This window comes from Lacerta agilis, chromosome Z, assembly GCF_009819535.1.
Source record: "Lacerta agilis isolate rLacAgi1 chromosome Z, rLacAgi1.pri, whole genome shotgun sequence".
In the NCBI taxonomy this organism is placed as follows: Eukaryota; Metazoa; Chordata; class Lepidosauria; order Squamata; family Lacertidae; genus Lacerta; species Lacerta agilis.
This window is the reverse complement of record NC_046331.1, coordinates 10,080,696-10,095,686: the sequence shown is the minus strand read 5'-3', so window position 1 is coordinate 10,095,686 and position 14,991 is coordinate 10,080,696. Positions and strand designations below refer to the sequence as shown.

General features: G+C 46.3%; 1 protein-coding gene across 4 annotated transcripts in view; it reads left to right on the top strand.

The window, feature by feature from the left end:
- Positions 1 to 11,367, top strand: part of MVB12B (multivesicular body subunit 12B) — a 94,032-nt gene extending 82,665 nt beyond the window's left edge. For 3 of the 4 annotated variants that reach the window (XM_033138351.1, XM_033138352.1, XM_033138350.1), the window contains exon 10: positions 11,160 to 11,366. In XM_033138351.1, coding sequence (XP_032994242.1) covers positions 11,160 to 11,246 — 87 coding nt within the window. In that variant the 3' untranslated portion in view covers positions 11,247 to 11,366. Of the gene's footprint in view, positions 1 to 11,159 lie in introns of all 4 variants that reach the window. The other variant, XM_033138349.1, reaches the window with a different exon arrangement.
- The last annotated feature ends 3,624 nt before the right edge of the window (positions 11,368 to 14,991 follow it).

The following is a 14,991-nucleotide window of genomic DNA, read 5'->3' as shown; positions in this document are numbered from 1 at the left end:
CTAAGGCAATATGCTTCTGAAGACCTGTTTCTAGAAATTGCAGGAAAGGAGAATGCTTTGCACCATTGTAAAACAAAACAAAACAAAAATGGGAAACAATATAAAGGCTTAAAAGACACAGGGTCTTAGTATGTATGTATTAGTATTATACATCCTGATTTATTAAAACCAGAAGATTTTATTAAAGGAAAAACTGCCAGTTTAAAAGGAATATCCAAGGCAGCCGGAAACCTTGCCATTAGCACTAGTTAATCTGACATATAAACAATGGTCTGGAGAATGGCAGGTAGCAGTTTCACCAGAAATCCCAGCTCCAATGTTAATTGGGTGGGATCTGCTTGACCATGTGCAGAGTGCATTTGTGATTACTAGGGCACAAAAACAGCGACAGTTACCTAGGGAGGAAAGACCTGATACAAGTATTGAACTGACACAAGTTTAGTGCCAGTTACAAATAGCCAGGCGGCCTGTTTTGCAGCCAAGCAGAAAGTAGATACAGATTTACAGAGTTATTTTCAAGCCGCAGCCTTAAATACAGTGTTAACCCCAGAAAGCCCTGAATGGTTTATAGTAAATTGTTATACAGATTGTTATACAGAGAGGTTCTTTTAAAGCCCAATAGAGGGGGTAATGAAATCCACAGGCAACTGGTGGTACCTAATGAATTTAGAAACAAAATAATCCAACATGCACATGGCAGTATATTTGGAGGTCACTTGGGAATCACCAGAACAAAACATAGGTAACTTCTTAATATTCATTCTATTTGTATACCACCTATCCTCCCAGCAGCTCATGGTGAGTTACATGGGTTTATCGCTAAAATTAGGAGGAACTTACCTAATAGTAAGAGCTGTCTCTGGGGAGGATGAATTCTGTGATCATATTTTATCCTCACAACAACCCTATTATGTAGGGCAGGATGAGAAAGAAAGAAAGAGAGAGAATGCCAGTGCTCTGTCTAGTCAGGTTATAAGGGATCAATTCCAACCTGTTATCTCTGAGGCTGTGGACAGGCTGCTTAGACAAGTTAAACCAACCACCTGTTTTCTCGATCCTTGCCCATCCTGAGCCAGAGAGGGCTGAGCAGTGGGCTCTGTGGGATGGCGGATGTTTCTCTCTGTGAGGGAGTCTTCATGGAACCCCTTAAAGCGGTGGTTATTAAACCGCTTCTTTTAAAAAACAAACAAACCCATCTTTGGACCCGGCAACTATGGCCAATTATCACCCAGTCTCAAATCTTCCATTCCTTGGCAAGGTGATTGAGTGGGTGGTCGTGGAACAACTCCAGGCACGGCTTCCAATAAGGATTCAGGCCCCATCATGGGACTGAAGCTGCCTTGGTCGTGCTGCTCAATGATCTCCGGAGGACTAGAGAGAGAGGTGAAAGCTGTTTCCTGGTTCTGCTAGATCTTTCAGCAGTTTTTGATACCATTGACCATGGTATCCTTCTGGACCCTCTAGCAGGGCTGGGAGCTGGGGGAACTGTTATTCAGTAGTTCTGCTCCTTCCTGGGCCGTGTCCAGAAAGTAGTGTTGGGGGTGAATGCTCAGACCCCTGGATGATCACTTGTGAGGTAAATCAGGGCTCCGTCCTCTCCCCCATACTTTTAACATCTATATGAAACCACTGGGTTTGTTCGCCAGTATGCAGATTATACCCAGCTCATTTAAATTGGAACAAGTGTAGATGGTGAATGTCCTGTGTGAGTGTCTGGAGGAGGTTGGAGGATGGATGGTGGCTAATGGATTGAGGTTGAAACCCAACAAGACAGAAGTACTATATCTGGGGGAACGAGGGACAAGTGAGTGTGCAGAACTCCCTGGTCCTGAATCAAGTAACTGTGCCCCTGAAAGACCAGGACATCTGTCCATGGAGGTGCATATTAATTCTGTGTCCAGGGCAACTGTCTAACAGCTCCATCTGGTACACTGACTGAGAACCTATCTGCCTGCACACTGTTTTGTTAGAGTGGTAGATGCCCTGGTTATCTCCCACTTGGATTACTGCAATGTGCTGTACGTGGAGCTACCTTTGAAGGTGATTTGGAAACTACAACTAATCCAGAATGCGGCAGCTAGACTGGTGACTAGGAGCAGCCACTGGGGCCATATTACAACGGTCCTAAAATATCAACATTGGCTCCCAGTACGTTTCCAAGCACAATTCAGAGTGTTGGCGCTGACATTTAAAGCCCTAAACTGCCTTGACCCTGTATACCTGAAGGAGTGTCTCCACCCCCATCGTTCAGCCCAGACACTGAGGTCCACCTCTGAGGGTCTTCCAGTGGTTCCCTCACTGTGAGAAATGAAATTACAGAGAACCAGACAGAGGGCCTTATTGTTAGTCACGCCCACCCTGTGGAACGCCCTCCCATCAGATGTCAAGGAGATAAACAACTATCTGACTTTTATAAGATATCTGAAGGCAGTCCTGTATACAGAAGTTTTTGTATGTCTGATGTTTTGCTGTGTTTGATATTTTAATTTGCTGGAAGCCACCCAGAGTGGCTGGTGCAACCCACTCCAGTCAAAAGGATGGCATGATGATGAGGAGGATAGATGATAGAAGGTAGGTGTTGTTGTTGTTAACTGGTGCACAGTCACCTAGTGAGTTTCATAGCTGAACAGAAATTTGAATCTGTTGCTGAGCCGTTAACTGTCCAACTGACTGAAACCTCCAGCCAATCAGACTGACATTTGCCTACTCTGAGCCCTAATCCCACCCACTAAATCTTAAGGCAGCCTCCCCTCTTCTGTCAGATCCTGTTACCTAGCAACGAACTGCCAAACAAGCTAGTCACATTAAAACAAAAGAAGGCCACGTTGCAGTCACAGAGGTCACAGAATATATCTTCCCTTTTAAACAAAAATGCAATATATACATATATGTATAAGCACATTTCTCCACGGAGTCCAGCATCTTCTGGAGAGCCACAGGCTGATTTATACACTCAGTTTCCTATTCCATCCAAACTTGGTTGCTGGGCTTTATGCTCTCGTCTTTGGGGGGGAAATCACACTCATAGCTTCAACATCCAGCATAATGTCTGTCTTTGCACACACACCCTCCCTTCATCATCCCCATCCAGCCCCACTTAGGAATACAGGAAGCTGCCTTATCCTGTGTCAGACTCTGGGTCCATCCACCTCAGTACTGTAAACACTGACTGGCAGAAGAACTCCAGAGTTTCCAACAGCAACGTTTGCCCTGGCCCTACCTAGAGGTGCTCGGGATTGAACCTGGGACCTCCTGCGTGCAAAACAGATGCTCTGCCAGTGATCTACAGCCCTTCCTGGCCAAAAGCGTAGGAAGCTTCCTTATATTGAGTCAGACCATTGCTCCATTTAGCTCTGTGTTGCCTACACTGAATGGCAGCAGCTCTCCAGTTTTTCAGACAGGGGTATCTCCCAGCCCCTGCCAGGAGATGCTGTGCATTAAACCTGGGACCTTCTGCACACAGGTCAGATGCCCTGCCCTCCGTTGCATAACACTCAGCTGGTGAAAAGCCCCGGATGACTCAAAAGGTTGCACATTAGTTTCTGACATTTTGGTGGGCTTTATTGAAGGCTTTTGCTCTACTGTGGCTTTTGGTTTAATCATGTCTTAGTAACCAGAACATCAAACCAGAATCAGATTCCCTGCCAGTCAGTGCCCATAGCAAGGGCAGCTAAACAGAGCAGTTTGTGTCATTGGAATCAAGGCACTGCTTTGCAGCTTCTCTTTATGGAGAAGGTTTGCTCCAGTTTGGAATGTTCTACAGTTGTACGTTGGTTGTCGAATGGAATCCGTTCCGGAAGTCCATTGGACTTCAGAAAATGTTCAACAACCAAGGCACGGCTTCCGATTGGCTGCAGGAGCTTCCTGCACTCACTCGGAAGCCACTTCAGACATTCGTGTTCCAAAGAACGTTCTCAAACTGGAACATGCACTTCCGAGTTTGCAGCGTTCAGGAGCCAAAATGTCTAGGCGTTGGACAACCAAGGTATGACTGTACATTTTGCATCACACCTTGGCACCAGGCATTTTCTAAGTACCTATGTAAGATTTTTATTATAAAGTTTTTCACAATACAATAAAATAACAGCTACCAAAAAATGGAAACACAAGTAAAATACTAGTCTTCTCCTAAAGATAGTTCTCAGTCCCCAACTCACTTCCCATCTCTCGCCCAGGATCCCTTTTCCTTCCAGCCTTTCACCCTGGGAGATCCACATTACCTTGTCTCCCACCCAAGGCTCTCCATTAACCATCTACCACCCCCATGAGTACACAATCACTGGACCATAACAAAGGTCCCAAACATAGGGCTTCAAAGAGAAAAATGAAAAAGAGAAAGAAACAAGAAGGAGAAGGAGAGAGAGAGAGAGGAGCAAAATGAAATGAAATGAAAAAGACAAAAGGAAAAGTAACAGTAGAGAAAACTGATTTTCCATCTAGAATTCAGTCCATGATCATCTCCACTTTCTGTTAATATTTAAGTCAAAAGTTTCTCAGAACCATTCATTTATTTTCCCCACGAAAAGTCCAAGAGGGTATCAGCCATGTTTTTTCTTTAATATTTACTTTACCCAGGGCTGCCATATGTCTGGAAATCAGTTAAAATGTCTGGGGAAACCCATGGCTTTTTGGGGTGAATTTCCTTAAAACTCCAAAACTACTACTACTTTTTATAGAACTTGCAAAAAAAAAAAAATTCAACAACTTTTGTGTCCACATTTTCACTTTTTAAAATATGACAACCCTATTTTAGCTCCCTTAATTCCCACCACCATTCCTCCGTATTGAGCAATAGTAAATTCTTACACACACGGCCATGTTAAAATCTCTCCACTGTGATCACATATTGGAATAATATTCCATATTTTTCCTTGTTATGTATCATTTAATTCTAGCCTACTTCCATACGTTCAAATTCCATTGCCTGTTGTATTTCCATTTCTTGTGTTTACAACCATTGTGAGGAAGGCATTTCCGTTTCACCATCTGCTTTCTTTAGTTTAGCTACATTATCCAGTGGCAACAGTCATTTTCCGAGGGCCCCAACAAGAGAGACATTGGAAGCTGCAAGTTGTCTGTCATGGACAGACAGCTTCTGGAATAAGTGCAGGTTGTAGCTTCACTGAAGGTAGGGTAGTTCTGTGGCACCAGGAGCGACTGGGTCATTCAGTCCCACACAGTTGCAGAGGCAAACCCAAACACTCAGATTATGCTCCCAAATTCTGGGAATGTCAGAAGAGCCAGACCATTGGTCCATCTAGTCTAGTGCTGTTTTTGGGTAGGGAACTTCAAGTCTGAGGTTCAAATGTGGCCTCCAAATCTTTCTGCTGTTGTGGAGGCATCCTGGGTGGTGGCTCAAAAGCATGAGGGGCAGCAAGAGAGAATTTAGAGGCTGGTTCATTCGTTGAATATGGCACTGGCCCTCTAACCTCAGCCAGCCCCCACCTGCCTGTTGTGGGGGGGGGGAATGATTAACAAAATCAGTCCTCCTGGCAAACTGGGAATATCCTCTCACTCGCCCAAGTTTGGGATATTCCACCATTCTTCAGCAGAGTTTCTTTTTCTTTGAGAAAAATAAGTGGCTCGTGTAAATGTAAACTAAGCTTTAATAATGAAGAAAACTGTAACAAAATAACAATGACAGAGAGAAACTAAAGCAACATCATGAGCAGGGCCGGTGCTAGAGTTTTTTGCGCCCTAGGTGAGATCACCTTCTGGCGCCCCCCTCCCCCCCCCCGGCCAATCCCTAGCACCGGCCCTGAGGAGAAGCCTGATTTCGGGCTGCTCCCCCCCCCTCCCCTGCCACTCTGCCGCTGGCGGAGGGGGCAGAGAAGACACTGGACCACCCAACAGCAGCTGGCCTTGACACCTGACTTCTGGGTGGGGTAGGGTGGGGAGGTTAAAGTAGGGGAAACGGTTGGTTTGATGTGAATGAGTTTTGGGTTATGGGGAGGTTAAGGTTGTTTGTTTGTTTGTTTGTTTGTTTGTTTTTAATGAATTAGCAGGTCTTAGTTGTGCTTTGTTTATTATTTGAGTATTTTTTTAAAATAGATGCTATGTTATATGAAATAATATATTACATGATCACCCCCACCTTCTCCCCATGGTAATACGCATTGTCTTTCCTTTTTTTCATTTTGCTGTAAGTTGCTTGGATACCTTTGGGTGACAAGTGACTAATACGTCTGATAAAGGAAATGAATGGATGTTGCATCTCTGGGGAAGGATTTCTGCAGCTTAGGGGTCGCCACAGAGAATTACCCTCTCCTGGGCTGCCACCATCCCAAACCTCCGAGGGTGGAGGATCAACCAAGCCTCACCCCCTGCTGATTTCAGCACCTGAGAGGGTCTACAGGGAAGGAGAGGGTCTTTCAGATGTCAGAGGCATTTTTGGGCCGCCTGTGACACAAGTTATAGTGGTGGCTGCTGCCTTTGTTGTTGTTGTTCAGTCTTTCGTTCAGTCGTGTCCGACTCTTCGTGACCCCATGGACCAGAGCACGCCAGGCACGCCTATCCTTCACTGCCTCTCGCAGTTTGGCCAAACTCATGTTAGTAGCTTCGAGAACACTGTCCAACCATCTCGTCCTCTGTTGTCCCCTTCTCCTTGTGCCCTCAATCTTTCCCAACATCAGGGTCTTTTCTAGGGATTCTTCTCTTCTCATGAGGTGGCCAAAGTACTGGAGCCTCAACTTCAGGATCTGTCCTTCTAGTGAGCACTCAGGGCCGATTTCTTTGAGAATGGATAGGTTTGATCTTCTTGCAGTCCATGGGACTCTCAAGAGTCTCCTCCAGCAGAATTCAAAAGCATCAATTCTTCGGCGATCAGCCTTCTTGATGGTCCAGCTCTCACTTCCGTACATTACTACTGGGAAAACCATAGCTTTAACTGTGCGGACCTTTGTCAGCAAGGTGATGTCTAGTAGCTGTGCTGTGATGTCTAGTAGCTGTGATGTTAAATGGGGGCAGTCTGTCTTCAAATGGCAGGTCTTTGTTGTGCAGGGAATGACAGGGGTGGAGGACTCTTTTGACTGGGGTGGAAGGTTCCAGGGTAGAAACAGCAATGCTAGGCTAGATGAAGATCAAGCTGTCCTTACAACACCTCAGCTGCCTCCTTGTAATCTGGAAACAGCTTTCCCTCTTGTAACAGCAAACCTCAGAGTTTCCATGCCAGCATAAATGGCACCAAAAAAAAAGGGCTACTGTGAATGAAGCAGTGCTTGTTTGATGTGGAACCTAAGATACGTAGGCATGCAAAACTATTTAAGGGGGGGGAAGCCCAAAGGAGACAAGAGGACCCCGGAGGGACTGATCATGCTCAGTGGCCTCCAAAAGCCACAGAATGTTCAGCATTGGGTTAGATACAAGTGAATTGGCGTCCTCTTATCGTATGTTGCACGAAGGCATGGCTGAGTAGCTGGTTAGAGTCTAGAGCAGGCTCCACTCTCAGGACACGAATACTGGCTTACCCTACAGATTGCAGCATGTGCTTTGAACCCTCAGAACTACGCCTATTAATATTATTAGCAGGCTTCCCATGGTCACAGGTAATGCTGGGCTAGATAGATCTCTGGTCTCATCCAGGAAGTAAGATCCAGGAAGTAAGATGGGACCAACCAGTAAGAAAACAGTATTTAGTACTCAAATGTTTACTTTTGGTGTTTCACTGTGGTTTGGCCACAAGGTGGCAGTATTTCTACATGTATTATTCTTCACACTAGGCTTTGGAGTTAATGCTGATTTAAGTAACAGTTCAATGAAGACACTGGTTTAATCCTGTCTGGCAGGAGCCGAGGGCTTTTAGGGACATCTGCAGGAACAGATGATTTGGAATCCTCCACACACACCCTCCTCAGCTGAAAGAACTTCCATGTGTTGAGGAGATTGTACTTATTCTGCCACTGCATGTCAAAAAAAAACCAACCCTTGGGCCAAATAGTTTCATGTGGCCCCCAGACCTCTCTGTCTGGCTCTCAGAACTTTTCCCCAGACCAATTTAAATGTTGTTGTTGTTGTTGTTGTTGTTGTTGTTGTTGTTGTTAATAATAATAATAATAATTTATTTATACCCTGCCCATCTGGCTGGGTTTCCCCAGCCACTCTGGGCGGCTTCCAACAGAATGTTAAAATACAATAATCTATTAAACATTAAAAGCTTCCCTAAACAGGGCTGCTTTCAGATGTCTTCTAAAAGTCTGGTAGTTTTTCTCTTTGACATCTGGTGGGATGGTGTTCCACAGGGCGGGTGCCACTACCGAGAAGGCCCTCTGCCTGGTTCCCTGTAACTTGGCTTCTCACAGCGAGGGAACCGCCAGAAGGCCCTCGGTGCTGGACCTCAGTAAAGCTTTGTCCTCCATCCAGGGAAGCAAGAGGCAAGAACACATTTCAGCCAGGAACAGAAGCACTCAAGCAAGAAGGGTGCAAAGCAGGGCCAGTGAGAGATATATTTGGTTTGGAGTGAGCGCCAGATAAAAGGGAGGGCCACATTTGGTCCTTGTACCACAGCTTCCCTACCCCTGAACTAATACTCCCCACACACACTCCCCACCCCAAAATCGCTTAAGGAGATTACCTAAATTAGGGATTCTGGTCACATCTACACCTTACACTTAAAGCACATTATTTATTTACAAAGTCATAATATGCACTTCCATAAAAAATACAGCAAGGAGGAATGCAGCATATAAGGATAATATGAGCAAGAGATGCATGAAACTATAATTAAAGTTACAGGTAGGTAGCCATGTTGGTCTGCCATAGTCAAAACAAAATATAATTAAAAACAGTAAACGCTGATGGGTTGAAAGGAAAAATATAGTGATGTAAAGACCTGACTAAACCTTTTTTCCCCTCCTGAAGTCATCTTCAGGAAGGGAAGGGTGCTTCGTGCCAAACCTCTATTGGTAAGGGGTTCCACAGGCCACATGAAAGACTCATTCCCTAGAGCGGGGGTCAGCAACCTGCGGCTCCGGAGCCGCATGCGGCTCTCTGACAGGTCTCCCGCGGCTCCGGCATGCCCCCTTTCAATGCCCTTTCAATAATAATTAAATGGTTATCGGCAAAAAAAAAGGGCCAAAAAAACCATGAATAATCTGCATCAACGTTGAACAGCTGGGCGGTCTTTCTCAGCCCTCTCGGGGTTCTCGAGGACAGACCCAAGATTGATGTCCACCTTGACCACTCCCAGAGAGAGGAAGCGACTTCTTCACACCAATAAGCGTGTGGGGAGGGCTGAGCTTTTACCACCTTGGCGTGCCGATTGGCAGGACAGATCGCCCGCCTTGGCGCATAGGCTCGGAGCCGGGGCCTTACCGCCAAGGTAGCCACAGAGGATGAAGGCGGGAGGCGGGCACGGGAGAGCGATGCTTCGTCCGGCCAATGAGCCGCCGGGATGCCTGTTCCTGTTTGAGGGGAACATGCCAATGAGGGTGGCGTTAGGGCGGGGAGAAGAAGGAGCTGGGCTTTGCGAGTTATCGAGAGAGAGAGAGAGAGAGAAAAGAGTCGGGATAATAAAGGCGGCGGGAGGTGGCGGCGGCGATTGGAGCGGCCCCTGTTCTGAGAGGCCCCTGTCGGGCGGAATCCTTTTCAAAGCGGCCGTGCGGAGGGCGGAGCAGGCGGGCCAGGCGTCGCCGTGACGGGAGGGCGGTGATGGTCGCCGACAGGATGAAGTAGATCTGCTTTGGGGGGGCGGCGGCGAAAACGTCCGGGCTGCTTCTGAAACCTCCGCCAACCGGTGTTTCACCAGCGCTCGCTGCGGGCGGTGTACATGCTCAAGACGGCCCCAAGGGCGGCTCGGGGGCCCGGAGCCCCGAGGCCGGCGCGCTGCAGTGCCTGGCGTGATCCCCCCCAACCTGTTTTTTGCTTTTGGGCTTTTTGCCTTGCTCTCCCACCCCCCTCTCTTTTTCTTCCTCCCCTCCTTTTTTAATCCAAGGGGAGAAATCCCATTTTTAAAACAAACAAACAAACGAAAAACAAACAAACACCCCCCACAGCTGCTGCAGCCACTCTATTTGAATTTTTATTATTACCCTTTTCTCCCTCTATCCCCCCTTTTTCTTTTCTCTTCCCCTTTTGTTTTTGTTTTCAAAAAAAGGAAAAAGAAGAAAAAGATTTCCCCCTTTATTTTTATTTTTATTTTTTAAACTACTACATATTTTTAATAGATATTCTCCCCACCCCACCCCACCCCCAATTTATATTTTTCCACCCCACTTTTCCATTCCCACCCCCCTTTTTCTTTCTTTATTAGTTCGCTTGCCAACCTATCTTAGAGGGGGAAGCCCTCTCTCCCACCCACCACACCCCCCAAAAAACAACTTTGAGCTGAACCCCAAAAAACAGGGGTAGATCACTGCTGAAAGTAGATCACAGTTTCTTGGGAGTTGGCCACCCCTGGTATAAGACATGTAACTAGAATAAAAATTTAAAAAAACCAAGTAAATAATTGTAATAATGACTGTAATAAAGCACTGCTATAATTATATATAATTTCCCTAAAATTTTGGTTTCATTCGCCTTTCCGTGCTGAAATGTCACAACCTGAACGACCATGGCTTGCCCCCCCCCCCTAGTTTTGATCCTGGGTACGCCCCTGAGTCAATGCAAAAAGTAATAACTTATTCTTGTTGTTTTTACTAATTATACTTTGCATTGACTCCTATACGTTATTTATTATTATTGCATTAAGGTAAGAAACAATATATGCAGCATTATATTTGTTTTAAATGTCGCAATGGTTTTGCGGCTCCCAGTTGTTTTTTCCCCCTTTGGAAATGGGTCCAAGTGGCTCTTTGTGTCTTAAAGGTTGCAGACCCCTGCCCTAGAGAAAGCCAATCAAACATCAGGGGCATGGGGAACCACTTGAAGTTGCTTCATTACCTCCCAAAGAATCTTGGGAACTGTAGTTTAAGTGTGCTTGGGTTTATAGCTCTGTAAGGGGGCAAGCTGCATGTCCCAGTATTCTTTGCGGAGAAGCCATGTGCTTTAAGTGCGTGTGGTGGATGGTGACCTAAGCCTCTCCTTGTTACCCAAACACAAGTCAGGTCAGCTTGGGAAAGAGTCTGCTTAAAAATCTCTAGGTGCCCATTCCTCTCTTGATGGTTGTATGGTGTGGCTCATCTGTGAATCCAGTTCAACACATCTCTTATTTCTGTTTCCCACAGTACGATTACAGCTTCCGGACAGAGCAGAGCGCTGCAGCCAGGCTCCCCCCGAGCCCCACTCGATGTCCACAGCTCCAGCAGTCCTGAAGCCCCCACCCCTGGGTGCCATGGAGAGAGGAAGCACATGTACTACTGAGAGGGGAGAATGATTCCCCTCCTCTCCACGTAACCTTTTCCACAAACCCCTTTTTTTCTCCCCTTCCCCCCCCCCCAAAAAAAGCAGTGTTACTGGAACCCTTTCCAGCAAAGGGGACAATTCTCTTTCTCTTTCTCGTGTCTGATTTGTCGCTGTCTTTGTACAAAATAACTGGATAGGATTTATTTCTTCTTTGTTTCTCTCTCTTTATTTTTTTATATCTCTTCTTGCTTCAGAGATTTTGATTTGGCTGCATTAACCCTTTTCATCGACTGCCTTGACCTCCCATATCTCCTTTCAGGGTCCACTCTGCATCGTAACCGTGTTAACCAATGTGTTGGATTGATGGGTGTGTTGGTCCATCGCCTTTTTTTTAATGACGGTGTTCGTTTTGTTTCTGACAACTGGTTCTGCCAAGTTAAAATCCAGTGAAGGCATATTTCTCCAAAACGCCTTGCGCCATCTAGGAAGCCACAGCCACCTCATCTGTGGCTTTTAAGAGTGATCTCCCAGCTCATTCTGGAATACCGCCAACCCAGTGCAGTCTTATTGCTCATATGGGACACTAAAATCACAGCATATCATTGGTTCTAAACTTGTACCTCAATCTCTGTACAAGGTTGAGGTTTATGTCTGGACTGAACAGAGACAATAAACTGGTGCTTTTGGTTGGCTGGTGTTCTTCCATAACCTGTGACAGTTTCACTCAGCACTGGAGGGGGGGGAGAAAGTAAACAAGAAAAGCCAACAATTTTGCCTTCTTTGCCATCAGAATCCCACACAGCCGATTGTTTGCAGTTGGAAACGAGCTGAAGACCTTTTGTGGCCTGGACTTCCCTTTGGCTCATGAAGAAGCCTGGAGATCCACTCTCCCAGTCCCACTAGCAAAGCCATTCTTCATCCAAAGATCATGCTACCCACCTTACTTGGTTTCCAAGGCCTGTTGTGGGGGGGGGGGGGTCGCTTCTTTTTTTCCAGCTGAGAAGAAATAGACCTAGATGTTTGCCTAGAGGCGCAGGAGATGCTCTGTGGTGCACTCTTGTCTATATCTGTCTCTGAATGCAGACTGCCTGGAAAGATGTCCAGACTTCCTTTCTCTCCCCAGAAATACTTGAATGTGGCAGCTAAGAAAACAGCCAATCAAAACGTGCCGGTCGCAGCAGCTGACTCCTAAAGTCTTTGTCTCCCCTATTGGCTGCTTGGTGATGAGAGCGACCACCGTGTGTGCCTCTGGAAGCCTCCTGAGAAGGGAGTTAAGACTTCAGTTCTCAACAAGTCTGGTCCTACTTCGCCAGTCCAAGGACAACTGTAAACTTCAGTCTCCAGCATGCTCACGACGAGTGTCTTGTTCAAGACCCAAATGCATGCCTTGGTGAAATCTGTTAACTGTATTATTATTATTTTTTAAAGTTATTTTGGAAAGCCTGTGTGATCTCATGTGCTGCTGTTTGAGAGTCCCTGCCGGAGAGAACAAATGCTTTTGGGGGGGGGCAGCGAAGAGGGACAGGATTATTACCACTTCTCCCCACCCCACCCCCACCCACCCACCCCCCTTCAGGTGGGAAGGTTCAGCTATGTAACATGTAAATAATGATTGTCTAATTGTCTTAAAATTAAAACACGGTGGTCATAGAAAGGCAGCTGCTCTTGTGAGTTGTTTGGCAAGCATGTTCTTTAATTGTTCTTCCGAGGATAAGTGCATGGATGAAAATTGATATAGACATACCATCTTCCTCCTGACGGTGTGGGGTGCTCCTAGTACTTTATTATCTGTAGCCCTAATCTCCCATATGGTTACTATTCTGTGTTTTAACAAAATTCAGATTTTTTCCTGTGGTGACGACTTCAATGCTTTTTTGAAATACCAAATGTCAAATTCTTTTTAAAGTGTCTTTTTTTTTTCTCTCTTCTCTTTTTTTGGTGCCTCTGCTTTGCTGGTGCCCTAAGCATGTGCTTAGTCTGCCTATAGGCTGACCCAGTACTGCTTCCAACTCCAGGGTTATAAGAATCCTCTCCAGCCCAAGTGGGTGGGTGGGTGGGTGGGCAGATCTGAAGCTTGTTGGTGGACTGAGTTGCTGCTGTTTCATTGACTCACAGTTCACAGCAGTGTTTACTTGATAGAGTGTTTTCATGGGCCTTTCTCTCCTCCAGGTTTTTGACACTTAATGCCCCGCTGTCTTTATCTGGAGAATCCGTCTTCTAAAGCAAGGGTGGGGGAGCAGTGGCCCTCCAGTAGCTGTTGGACTACAACTCCCATCATCCCTGACATTGACCATGCTAGCTAGGGCTGATGGGAGCAGGAGTGCCATAGGTTTTCCACCCCTGATCTACATGCTGCTGTCTTTTGTCACTGTTCTCCCACAGCCCTGTTTCCCACTCTGAACCCCAAAGGTTACCCACGGAGCAGCAAAAGCTGTGGCTGGAATGTACCACTTGAAACTGCAGGTGGGGACTCACAGCATGGACTATTCCAACACATACACAAAAGCCAGTCCCCCCATGTAGAAATCTAGCGTGTCAGGGAGAACTCTAGGTTACCCCCTTTTGATCTGACATGCTAGGTGGCGGGATTATTGTTGGCAGCCAGGTCCACAAAAAGGCTTACCACCTCAGCTGAGAACTAGTCCCTATGGATCATTCTTCTAGGTTCAGAAAAAAATAGGTTCTTAGTGCTAGGGTGATTATTTTGAATACCAGGGCCCTTTTCTTACAAACCTGGAAAAAGCTGGTGCGTTGGAGCCTGCCACTGTTAATTTTTCCTGTAGGGGGCAGGCTGTACCTACAATGAGAGCATACAGAAACCACGTGAGTCCCCCCTGTTCCTTGTTGAGAGGTTTACAGAGACTTTCACAACCAGCCCTTTATGTACTGGAAAAGCACAGGTTGACCCTTGTCTTCCCCTACTGGAAGTTGCTGGTATAGCATTCAGTGTGTTCTGAACAGCCTACATTGTCTTGAGGCTTTTTCAAACAATGACAAATGCGTTTCACAGGTGATGCTTTGTCTCAGAAAAAGAAAGTGATGCAAGCTGTCTGTACATTGCCAAATGCAACAATTTGCACACACATCTCTTTTGTTGTGTGCACACATGTGCAAGTCTCGCTGACCTTTTTAAGTGCTTCCTGTGGGTCATTCCAGCAACCGCCATGGGGGTGGGGGAGAGACAAAGGGGTTGGTTCCTTGGCATTGGCCATGTGTTCCTCTAGATGTCAGAGACAAACATGAGACAAAGCACTGGGCTGGATATAAGTGGTGTTACTCCTGTGATTTTATGGCGGCTGAAAAAAGTGCAGCTCCAATTGTGGAAATGAGCTTTCCTCAGCAATGATGATGCCACGACTGAATGCATTAAGGAGCACCTGATAGCGCAAATTGGTTTAAAATTCACTGGCATAAAATTCACTTTGCATGCAGAAGATCCCAGTTTCAGTTTATGACATCTCCGGGGCTTGAAGAGACCCTCCTGCCTGAGACCCTGGAGAGCTACTGCAAGTCAGCATAGACAGTACAGTGGTACCTCGGGTTACGAACTTAATTCATTCCGGAGGTCTGTTCTTAACCCAAAACTGTTCTTAACCTGATGCGCGCTTTCACTAATGGGGTCTCTGCGCGACCAGCGTGCGATTTCCGATCTCATCCTGGGGCAAAGTTCTCAACCCAAGGTACTTCTTCCAGGTTAGCAGAGTTTGTAACCCA